This window comes from Neomonachus schauinslandi, chromosome 11 (genome assembly GCF_002201575.2).
Source record: "Neomonachus schauinslandi chromosome 11, ASM220157v2, whole genome shotgun sequence".
In the NCBI taxonomy this organism is placed as follows: Eukaryota; Metazoa; Chordata; class Mammalia; order Carnivora; family Phocidae; genus Neomonachus; species Neomonachus schauinslandi.
The window spans coordinates 37,511,413-37,524,423 of record NC_058413.1 but is presented as its reverse complement, the minus strand read 5'-3'; the positions used below and the strand labels follow the sequence as shown (position 1 = coordinate 37,524,423).

The following is a 13,011-nucleotide window of genomic DNA, read 5'->3' as shown; positions in this document are numbered from 1 at the left end:
AAATGTTATTAATAAAATCATAAGGGAAAATACATTTACAGTACTGTACTGTATTTATTTAAAAAAAAAAATCCATATGTAAATGGACCCGTGTTGTTCAAGGGTCAGCTGTTTATATCTCCCCCTTCCATTCCCACAGCCATTGCTCTACTGCAAATCACCTGGGTTATTACAAGTATCTCTTGTTTAGTCTTTGTCTTAATCTTGCATCTTCCCATTCATTCTCCACATTGTACTCCATCTGGCTTTTCCAAAACCAAAATCTGATCAGGTTGTGACCCTATGTAAAATTGTTCACAGGCTTGTCATTATTCTTAGAATAAAATCCAGTTTACTAGCATGGTTTATCCAGCCATGTTTTCTTTGCTCCCTGCTTACCTTTATAGTCTTATATCTCACTCTCTTAAATTGGAGTATATATTAATTGTGACCCCATACGCACACTGCTCACTCTGCCTAGAAACTCCCTCCCCACTCCTAATTTATGTGGCCTTCAGTTCTTATATAATACCCGCACCCCTGGGGCACCTGGGTGGCTCAGTCATTAAGCGTCTGCCTTCAGCTCAGGTCATGATCCCGGAGTCCTGGGATCTGGCCCCGCATTGGGCTCCCTGCTCCGCGGGAGGCCTGCTTCTCCCTCTCCCACTCCCCCTGCTTGTGTTCCCTCTCTCGCTGTGTCTCTCTCTGTCAAATAAATAAATAAAATCTTAAAAAAAAAAAAAATACCTGCACCCCTGCTATAGCCAAATCTGAATTAGCTATTTTTGCTGTGAGCTCCCTCAGTACCTTATACCTCCCCTTTCTTAGTATTTATTACATCACCAATAATTGCCCTTTTTTAAATGATTTGTCTCTTTCTACATGTTTCAGAGTAATGTGTAAAGATTTAGTATCTTTTTAAAGTTAGCATATTGTAAGTTTAACAAATACGTTCATTTCCGGTTTATTCAATTATGCTCTCTTGCTTTAATTATTTTAATAACCCATCATTGAAATCCTTATTTTAATCTTGCCATCACTGTAATGGAAATCTTTTTTTTAAAGATAGGACTTGGTTATTTTCCCTGACCTATACCCCCATTAATCCCCCACTACTAGTAATCAATTGCTAGTAATTCATACTGATGATTTGGGGATTTATATTTAGCCTTTAAAAAAGTATATTTTGCCACAAACGGAGATAATGATAAATTGTTGGGTATTTTATCTGTTACAGTCTACCCTGATATTTGCACTATCAGCCTTGTGGCAGTAAGTGATATGAATAAACATGCTGATAGAATTGCTTTTTGGGATAATGTTTATGGCTTCAACATGTCCTGTATGAAGAAAGCAGTTATTCCAGAAGCTGTTGTGGAAGTTTTAGATCCGAAGACTCTTATTTCAGATGCTTGTAGTATTAAGGTAGGTGTTTTTAACAGTTTTATTTTAACAGAATTGCCATTTTTATTAGTTTTCATTTATGAGTTCAGTATTTGAAATTAACATATTGATATTATATATGGGCTTTCTTTTTTTTTTTTTTTTAAAGATTTTATTTATTTATTTGAAGGAGAGAGAATGAGAGAGAGAGAGCACATGACAGCGGGGAGGGTCAGAGGGAGAAGCAGACTCCCTGCTGAGCGGGGAGCCCGATGCGGGACTCGATCCCGGGACTCCAGGATCATGACCTGAGCCGAAGGCAGTCGCTTAACCAACTGAGCCACCCAGGCGCCCCATATATGGGCTTTCAAAACAGTGATTATTCTTCCTATATTAACCAGGCTAATGTACCTTGAGGTTACGGTATTTACCAGTTGACTATATCATCCTTTGGAATCACTTCTCTGTATATCGCAGTTCCTTATACTTAGGGGCTTGAAGGCGAAAAGTCCTGCTGTATTATCATTTCTGCTTCATCACCACCTCCCTGGCCTTGTTCTAGTTTCTCATTTACAGCCAGATTATTCATTCATATCATGTATTCTACACAGTTTAACATCTCACATTCAAATTTCTTCCACCTTTTCAAATTAAGTAATTACAGTGAATTTGCCTATGAAACTAAAGCCCTACTCTGTTCAGATTTCTCAGTTAATTCCTTTTGTGTTTTAAAATCTTATTGTTGGGGTGCCTGGGTGGCTCAGTTTTTAAGCATCTGCCTTCGGCTCAGCTCTTGATCCCAGGGTTCTGGGATCGAGCCCTGCATCAGGCTCCCTGCTGCGCGGGAAGCCTGCTTCTCCCTCCCCCACTCCCCCTGCTTATGTTCCCTCTCTCGCTGTGTCTCTCTCTCTGTCAAATAAATAAATAAAATCTTTTTAAAATATTAAAAAAATAAATAAAATCTTACTGTTCACCATGCCAATCTCTAGTTTTATTGTGAATTTTGCTGTGTTATATTTACATAGGTTAAATAATAACTTTGCAGTGAAAAGTCATTGCTTTTCTTAAAAAGTCCTTAATTTGTCTGTTTTAATTAGATAAATTTAGTTTGTTCAGTTTTAGGTTCAGAACACTGTCTGCTTTTTGTAGTCATACTTTCATAGCATCAATAATTGTTCCCTGCATAAAATGGATATTCAATAAATATTTGTTAATTTTCTTAATAGATAAAAAATATTTAAAGTTGGCATAGAATAATAAACTTAAAAAGTTTCTCAACAAGAGCAAGCTGATTAAAATTGCATTTAGCTTCTAAGAAAAAACTATAGCCTGGTTAATGATTATAGTACTGTTGAGGGCTCTGGTACACTGATAGTAAGAAATTTATTTGTATTCTTTGATTATGGGTAGGAGTGTACAGTTCAGTCAACTCAGCCTCAAGGCTATGCAAAAAGAGGAGGGTAGTGGGGGAAGGGGCTAATTTTTCTCTCTAGTGCTCTTTGTTTAATGCCAAAAACTGCTATGAAGAAATAGTTGAAATAGAAAATTTTAGACTGATAACAAAGGTGTTTAAAAAGTATACATACCCTTTCTCTTTTTTTAAAACATTAATCAATGTTTATTTACTTGTTTGTTTAGGTAAATATATTTTGTTCCACGTTCCACAATCCTCTACAAATAGAAGGCAACCACACTATAACTTCTTTAAAATTTTCTCAAGCTATTTAAAAGAGGGTAGTGGCTCAGGTATATAGTCCTGTGAATTGTGTATGCTATGTCATAATCTACTCATGGCAAGTCAGGCCTTCATGGCCTCCCTCGTCCCACTGCCATGGTCTGTCCCCATCTGCTCTCCATAGTGAAGTGAAGAAGGACTTGAACCAAGGCAGAAAGGAAAATAAGGCTCTTTGGCCATTGTTTTCCTGAGTTAAATCTTCTTCCTTGGTTTGGCTCTTTGATTTTATCCGTTACAGTTTTTCCTAATATCTAACAAACTTTTCTTCAAATGCAATTACAAAAAGGAATCCTAAAACACCTTATCCTTTTCATTAGCCTATGTTTTCAAGTTGGCATTTCCTATAAAAATGTTGACTCTTACCATGCATAATTTATAGCAAATGTGTACCACTGGTAGTATACAAAATGATTTTAGTTGGAAAACAAGAAAAGAATTTTATTTGAAAATATTTTAGTGTATCTTAGAAAAACATTAACTAGCACATCAGAGCCATGATTTGATATATAGTGTTCTTACAAGAAGTCTAAGTAAAAAAATACTAATTTGGTTTATACAGAAATTAACTAAATGATAGTGCTAGTAGCCTTTAAATTTGAAAACAACTCCAGAAGTGAGGTTTGAATGATTAAACTTTGCAAAACATTGGTTTACTGCATAAAAAAGGATATTTATCTGTTTGATTTTGGTTTTGTTTTCACTATTTTTACTAACTTCTTCCTTCCACTCTTTTTTAATGGGTAGCAAATAGATTGCCATACAACATCTGTCTCAGCTTTGGAATTTTCTTCGAATTTTACCCTGCAAATTACAAAGACATCCATGTGCACGGTAAGCTGTTTCATCTCCTTTCACAAATCTCACTAGCAGTGCAGTTGATTGGCAGGCTAATGAATTAATTACCAGACTGTGATAAATGAAAAAGACTATTGCCCTCGACAGTCTATCTTTGCCTTTGTTAGGCTATTGAACGGATCTGTTTTGATAGGTCAGTAGACTTCAAAAAAGTTGGTTTGGTTGAGAAGAGAAAGTAATAGGACACCATATTTGCACAATGATTTTTCTTTATAGAGTCTTCCTTATTGCCTCTCATGTAACTAATTGAAAGCACTCATCTTTATCTTCATAGACAAGTTCATGTCCTACACCTCCTAACAGCTCTTAACACTCAATGTAGATGGAAGTAAAATATGTTTATTTGGTATAGTATTTTATATTCCTGTGTAAAATATAATAAATGATGATATACCTTTCTTTAAAGAAGCATCCTGGTGTAATGGGCATTAGAAAAGTTAGTATGGATTCACATTTGGTTCTGCCACTCACTAGCTTGTTACTGTGCTCAAGTTACCTAGGTAATCTGTACCTCAGACTAAACAACTGCTTTAAGAAAAATGGTAATAATTTCTATCTTGTAGACTAGTTACACAGGTTAATGAATTAATATATGTGGAAGCACCTACGAAGTAGCCAGAAATGCTAGGTTATTAAAATATATTAATTTTTTTCTTTCTTAAATAATTTCTAAATGTATATTAATACTAAGATAACAATATTTTTTACCAGGAGACTCAGAATGTTAATAAAACGTGGGCCTTTACTTAAAGTATGAATTTACATAGGTGGTACTGATATAAATATTTATATTATTTTGAAAAATTAATTGTATAGTTTTTGAAATACTAATTATACCTTAAAAATTAAAATTTTACTGAAAACTGTATGGTCAGTAACTGTGTGAAACAGATTATGGTCATGTTGACTTTGACTCTTGAACCTGATTTTTTAAAAGATAGACATACAAAAGATTTTATGGCTTCTTAAAAATTGTTTCCGTTCATTTTGATCCAATAATTATTTTCTATCCATGTGAGTTTAACAGTGTGCTTTGATGTTTTGAGGAATTCTTTTCATTGAAGTTGGTTTTACAGTTTTTAAAAGGTAAATATCTAGATCCCAGATTTATTATTTCAGGGCACCCATTATATTTGTTTAACTGATAAAAACAAAATTTCATTCTTCCCCGATTTCTCCCAGATTTCTCCCAGATTTTCCAGTTGTCCTTTATAGTAACTGAAATGATTTGGTCAATTGAAATTACAGGCTAAAGGTTTTAACTCTTAGATTTGCTCTGTGTTTGATGTTAGTAATCCTTGAGAATTAAAAAAGACCTCTTGATTAATGACAGTTGATCGATCTATAAGGGAATTCTTAGATAGAAATTGCCGTATGACCAGTATTATTACATAATATTATTTCAGATCTTCTTTCAGTGTCCTTCACATGAATCAAAGTAGAGCAAATGTAAAACTAGTCAAGACCTGAAAAACTGTTCGTTTTTAGTTGTGCATATTTTTTAGCCTTATGTAGACAGAGGAGTTTACTGAGTTTTTTTGAAATGTTCTTTATTTTTTGGGTTATTGGTCAGGCTTCTTAGTTTCAGACAACAAAGTCCAAATCAGCTTCTTAAAGCAAAAGGTGATTTACTGCAGAGTTAAGTAACATAATTCCAGACACATTGGGAGAGCTAAAGGAATAGCCAAAATACTCTTAAACCGCATCTTAGAACTAGCCTGCTACAAAGCAGGCTGCACTGCTGCAGCCCCCGTAAACCCTAGAGCCCTTGGCCCTCTCAGTAAATGGGAGGCCCCACTGACATCCCCAGATGAGCAGAACTCTTCACTGCCATCCTGTTCCTATCCCCCCTGCCCAAGTCATGCTGTTCAGGTCCTCCGTACAGATCTTCATTTAGCACCTCTGGCTGCACATAGGTCAGGTTGTACACTAGCGATTAAAAAGTCTTAGGAGGTGGTTTTAGCTGCAGTAGTGTTATGCTACAAAAGAGTTTCCCAATGCATATACAGAATTATTTTCTATTCTTTTTATTTGACGTAGAGTACAAGAAGCTTTATGTTGAAATAAATTATACTTATCCTTTAATGATCTTGGTTTTATTCTGTATATTTAAAAGAATAAAATAGAAATAAAACACAAAAAAGCTGGTAAACTAAAACTAATGATGTAATAATGTATGGTGATTAACATAACAATAAAAAAATTTTTAAAAAGCTGGTAAAGTCTGTTTAACACAAAAATTATAATAGAAATTTTTGTATTAAAGAACAAATCAAATAGGTATTTGCTGCATTTGTTCCTGTACAGAGTTCCATAAGAGAAATAAATCAAAAAGAAACTGTTATATTACCTTATATCTGTAAAGAGCCTTTTAGATTTATATTTTTATATGCCCGAATGATTTTAATATAGAAGTCTGGAAATGAGGTAGGTCTGGGGTTTAGGTAGAAGGTGGCTGAAGGTTGAAGTGGACTTTTGTATGTCTGATCACTGCTGAAAAATGTACTTCTGTAACTCACCTTTGAGAGGAATGTATAGTTTCAAACCATATTTATTGGATGCACACCAGGTACTGAACATAAAATTTTAGTACTTACTCAGTGTTAACCCTTCTGAGATTATTCTGTCAAATAATTTGTCAATATAAATTGTCTTGGTGATAATGTCTAAGTCATTGAACACTTGCATGCCAGACAATGTGCTAATCACTTTAAAATCATTATTTCATTTAGTCTTCTTAATAACCATTTGAAGCAGGTACTAACATTCCCATTTTTGGGGGGGTGAAGAAAAATAAATCACTATGTCTTACTTGTGAAATATCCTGACCCCCCCAAAAAACTCTGGTGGGATTATACAAACTATTAAAGGAAGATACAGAAACTTATGAATGAGATATTCACGGTGTGGAAGAAAGGAGGTAGCCTGTTGCATTTGAAACAGATCTGAAAAATCTAAAACATGTTGCATATGAAACAGGTCTGAATAATGTGATTCTCAGCCAATAGTCTAGCAGTTTTTGGTAGGGAGAGAGAAAGAGAGTGTGATCAAAATGCACTCTTTCTCAGAGATAGGGGTGACAAATTTATATGATAAAATAAGTCACATATCCCATCCTCTTTGCTGCAAAGAAAAAGTAGATCTTCAAAATTTTTTTTCTTCACATTTTCAGAGTATATTTATCGTTATTTGGTCTTAGGAACTGTCTTTCCTTCCCAGCATGCTTACCCTAACGTGAGCCTGGCATGAGTAAGGTTTTGTGGCCTGTAATGCCTTTATTACAGTTTCATTATTTTTGAATCCCAACTATCCATCCATATCTACTCCCAACTATCTTTTGCTCTTTGAGGTGGTGCCAAGTCTTTACACTCTTCTGCTACCAACCATCTGGAGCTATTATGCAAGCCTAGTCTCTAAGGCTACTTTTGAATAGATAGATTATTCGCCTGGTTACTTGGGAATAATCCACAACAAAGGTATTAAAAAGGATGAGTGCCTAATTGGAACTTTGTTTTTCCTTTATATTGTAAGAAGAATTAGTGAAAATACTAAAAATAATTTTAAAAAAGCAATGCATGTCAAAGAGATGGAAAAAGTTACTTTGGGGAAGAAGATGTATGGCTTCTAGATAGAGTAAAGAAAAAAGTATTTGCTTTTGTACTGCTGAGTACAAACCTTCAAATATATTAAATACTTTCTTCCTTGTGCTTAAAACTTGAATGCATAGCCAAAAAGTAAGATGGATGATTTCTCTGAGTAGTTAAGCCCATTTTAAATATATGCATAACCATTTATTTCTAATGAGATTCTAAATTTGTAGCCTAATTAAAATATTAGAGGAAATTGGATTTTTCAAAGTAACAAGATGCTAAGAACACCCCCTTTGCATTTAATTTCAAAAGCATGTGTGCTGTAGACTGATAGTGTTTTTAGATGGCTTTCTCAAGTTTCTCAGAACCTTTAATAGAAAACATCTTTTCTTTGCAGTCTTCACCACCAACACACAGGGGTACATACACCACTGAAGAAATTTGATAGCATTTTTAATGTAGTGTTTTGCATTAATAAACTTTTTTATGTTTTGGGGAATTTAACGGGACATAATAATCATATGTAAGTGTCTTGGATCTTGGTTAAAGGATAATTTTCCAATGAATACTTGTAGCATATGCAGAGCGATTTTCTGAGCATTTTTTATGTATCATATATTATTGACAGTTTAGGTCAAATTGCCTTTGCTTTTATGATGGGATATGAATTTAGTTAGCACCTGACTGTCTATCACAATAGCCTGCCTAACCTTGCAGTAAATGAGCAATAAAGTCCATTATTATATGGGAAGTTTATAAGTGTTCAAAAGCAAGTGGTTTAAAGCCATACAATTTAGAACTAATATGTTTTATTTTGTGAGTTCTAGTGTATTTTTAATGTCATTTATGTAATTGTATAATATTCTCCCTTTGTGTTCCAGCAGCATTTATATTGGCATCTGTCTATATAAGCTCCTTAAAGATACAGGCAAGCAGATACATTAAATGACTCTTCATACTGCCTTTTGTATAACAAATGAGTTGTTTACCTTAAAAAGGAAAATAATATGATTTTATCAGATTACATACATAAATCTTTAACATATAAAGATTTTTATTTGATACATTATCTCTTAGAGCAATCATTTTTATATATTAATTTCAGCATTATATTTTCTTTTATTCTACATCTCTGTTAGCATGCACTGGAACAGTGACTGGTACAACAATGTTCAGTTTGTATAAACTTTCCTTAATATATTTCTAAACCTCATTTAACAAAGAACAACATTTTTCCTAGGCATTTTTCTTTTACTACAGTTGCTAAATTAAAGAAGAGCCACTGGAGTAAATAAAAAATAGCAGGCTTTTTTTTATATTTGTATTTAAAAACCTCTTACAATAAAGTCTTTTGGATTTTATCAAAGTACATTAATATGAGTACGGAGGCATTGAGAGGTTTTTAATTTTTTATCAAAAATTTTAAGATCATTAATATAAGAATTTGTATTAACAGATATTTCAGTTTGTTAAACAAATATTAAATACTGACTGTGTCCCAGGCTCTTGTCTGAAATCTATGCACAAACGCACACACACACATACACACAAAACCTGTTCTCTGTCCTGAAAAGGCACTTATGTGAGAGGAGACAGGGGCTAAGAAAATTTCAGTATGACTTTAAAATTATGAGTATAGATATATACACAGACTGGTTTGGGAACAGGAGCACAAAAGAGATATTTTCTGGAGGAAAAATTGTAGTTTTAGGTAATTAAATTTTTTAGCCAAGATTCTATGAGGAAGAAAAAAACACTTTACCCCCCCCCAAAAGATTTTATTTTAAATGAGGAAACCTGTTTCCAAGGATGAGAAGATTGAAGGAAAAGACTAAAGTCTAGTAGCCATTTAAGAAGTTCACTTTGGGATAATTTCTATTTACCTATTTTTTAATTCACTGGTCTTTTCATCATCTGTATTCTTCCTGCTGTTAAGATAGCTGCTAAATACTTTCATATTAAATATCATGTTTTTCAGTTCCATAATTTCTATTTTCATTTTTTGAGTTATCATTCTTTCATTTTTTTAACCAGTTTGGTCGATCTTTTTATCTAAATTTCTTAACATATTAATAATCACTCTTTTAAGGTCTGTTTGCTACTTTCCTAAGCCAACTGTGATTCTACTTGTTATTTTTTTTTTAAGTTTTATTTATTTAAGTAATTTCTGCACCCAAAGTGGGGCTCAAACTCACAACCCCGAGACCAAGAGTTGTGCACTCCTCCGACTGAGCCAGCCAGGCACCCCTGTTGCTTTTTTTCTTTTGATTATGGGTCACCTTTTCCTGTTTCTTCTCATATTTCATAACTTTATGTTTTGTGCTAGCCATTATTTGAAAGGATAAATCAGAGTAAAGTAGGTGATATTTTCCCCTAGAAGGGCTTCCACTTAACCTCTGCCTGGGTTGGTAGGATTGAGGGGCTGATACCTATTATCTAATCTGGAATTGAGCTTGGTCAGGGCTGGGTACCATGGGCACAGGATCAGGGCACTCCCTCTCACCAATTTCTTGGGATAACAATCAAAATACAGCTGAGTTTAGGGAGAAAGACAAAGCACAGGATATTGGAAAATCTGATCATTGGTGGACCTCTCAGTACAGAGCAAGGAGTTGGCAGGGGTAGGAAAGGTCCTGATACGGATTTGGCATGGCTCGTGATCTAGTTGAGAATTGGCAGACACAATGAGAGGGTGAGTTTCAAAGTGAAGAGTAAACAGTCTAGTTGAGCCTTCTCTTCTTAAGAGGGCATTAGCTCTCAGGATTAGTTGAAAGGTCTGTTGTTCATATAAACAGGTTTTCTTAAGGTGCCTGAAACAAACAACTTCATCTTCCTGGGCAAGTTTCGGGAATAGCAGAGAGTTGAATAGTAATGTCATGTTAATGTGACAGTGAACTGTGTGCTTGTAGATGATTTTGGCTTTGGGTTCTAAGCATTGCAAGAAAACCTCTCTGCTCTGCCTGCTTTGCAGTACAACCACCAGCTTCATCCACCTTCTGGGTTTACTTGCTCTACCTGTCAGGCTTCTCCAGATTCTAGTGTACCATATTAGCTCAGAGCTGCCCATTAAAAATTGACTGGGTTCTCCTTGTTCCAGCTAGGTTGCTGTGCCTGTGGCATTTTTGCTGCTTTTCCCACTAAGGGGCCCGACATTGGGTAAATGCCTTCAGGTATGAAAGCCACTGTTTCTCTCTGCTCAACTAGGGAGGGCTGGCTGGCTCCTCCCTCTCTGGAAATAGTTTATCTAGACTTCTTTGCCTCCAAGATTCTTCGATGGTTCTAATGAAAAATATGACTGTTTAGTTTAGCGAAGGTTTTTTTATTTTTGTTGTTATATCAGAGTGAGGATCTTTTGCAAACCTCTACATCCTAACTAGAAACAGAAGTCCCTGCATGCATTGTTTTTAAAAACCCAATCTGGAAAATCTGGGCTTATGTATTTAAGATTTTTGAAAGTTAGGAAAAGTAAATGAACATAAACAAATTTAGTCCATGAACTAAAAAATAAATTGTATGTTACCTCCCAGTTCTCATTTTGGTTTTCTTCCCTGTTTTTAAATGACATACTTGATAAATGATAGATGTATTTAAGAGGCACTGACATTTAGCTTTTGATGGACTCAAAACAAGTCTTTGGTTAACAGTTTTTTAAGGCTAATGCAAGTGTTATTAAATGAAACTTTAAAATGTTTAAAATTCAAACTTTAGTGATTCCTTACTCATAGTATTCTTTGTTTTTTATTTTACTTTTTAATTAAGCTTTAATTTTTTCTAATAGCTTACCAAAAAACTTCAAATGAGCCTATTTCTTTGTAATTCTGTTCTTAAATCTTCTTGAAAAATCTCAAGATGGTAGAAACCTGCTAATTCCAAACTCATTTCTTGGGTATTAAATCAGCTATTAGTACTTTTAGGTGTAAATTGACCTAATTTTGACCTTGCAAAGCTAGTCAGCTAAAGAAACTAATTATTAAAACACATCTGTGCTGCTTAGAAATTGTAAGATTTGTTTTGAACTTGCATCATAGATTTTAGTGGGACATCTGGTATATATTTTAATAGGCTTCATTAAGTAAATTTTATGTGTTGGGGGGAGGACGTTTCTAATTATGTGATTCTACCTCTCCAGTCAGTTTTAGTTTTCTCCTTATATAAATGACCATATGATCTAGAGCATGGCCATAACTTTGTACTGTTCTCTGAAACCTGAACCTTTGTAGTTAGGCTTCAGTGGTGGTGACAATACTTAAATCTCTTCAATTATTCTCAGAAACTGTTTTTGAGTAGCATTATGTGCTAAGAGCTGTAAGGCATTGGGAATATAATAACAAGCCAAAACAGTTCTTTTATTCACAAAGCATAAATGAGGGAGACAGATATTTAAATTCATTTTATGGTTACATGTGATAAAGGCATTCTAGTTATATAAGAAAATGTCGATATCTTTTAGAGATGTAAACTGAAGTAATATGGGGGAGAAATGACATATCAGGCATTTGCTTCAAAACAGTTCAGCAAAAAGAAGGGGACAGAGGAAGAACAGATGAAGTAAATTTGCCAAATAGTGGTAACTGTTGAATACAGGTGATAGGTACTCAGAGGTTCTATAATTGTGTGTATGCTTAAAATTTTTCATACCTCGATGTTTTTAAAGAATAATACTAACCAGACAGCATTCTAAGAAATGCATAGGAGTGATGAGGCAAAGGTACTGTGCTAAGTTGTTACCATACAACTGCTATAGCTACCAAAGCTGAACACATGCTTATTCTATGGCTTAACTATTTCACTCTTAGGTCTGTACACAACAGAAGTGTGTTCGTGTTTGCCAAAAGACATGTACACAAGTGTCCATTGCACCCTACTTCATTATAATCCCAAACTGGAAACAAGCTAAACATTTATCAGCAGTAAAATGGATAAATAAATGTAGTGTATTTATGGAGTAGTATATACCAATGAAAAAAGATGATCTTGAGTGTACACTACAAAATGGATAAATTCTTTATGAACAGAAAAAAAAAATCTGGAAAGTTTAAAAACATACCATGGAGTACGTGGGTGGGTCACCTGGTTAAGCACCTGACTCTTGATTTCAGCTCAGGTCATGATCTCACAGCCCTGCAGTGAAGCCCCACATCAGGCACTGTGGTCAGTGGGGACTCTGCTTGAGGATTCTGTCTCCCTCTTCCCCTCCTCCCAACTTTGCACATGCACGCACATGCACACTATCTCTCTCTCTCTAAAATAAATAATAAATCTTTAAAAAAAATAAATAAAAGCATATTTTTTAATACAGCATGGCACTCTGTTACAAGCTGTCTACTTCATCTGGAGCCCAGACAAAGAAATGATGATGTGTGCCATTGCCAGAAGAACTGGCTGAATTGAACTTAGTGAGGGATGGTTTAGACATTAGTCTCTAATGTAAAACTTTACTAAGGGATTTTCCAGAGTAATTTTGATTAC

At 34.6% G+C, this 13,011-nt stretch overlaps 1 protein-coding gene across 1 annotated transcript in view; it reads left to right on the top strand.

Moving 5' to 3' along the window:
- Positions 1–13,011, top strand: part of PRMT3 (protein arginine methyltransferase 3) — a 131,066-nt gene that overhangs the window by 79,505 nt on the left and 38,550 nt on the right. Inside the window, exons 12-13 of the mRNA XM_021685855.2 lie at positions 1,217–1,404; positions 3,842–3,928. Coding sequence (XP_021541530.1) covers positions 1,217–1,404; positions 3,842–3,928 — 275 coding nt within the window. The remainder of the gene's footprint in view (positions 1–1,216; positions 1,405–3,841; positions 3,929–13,011) is intronic.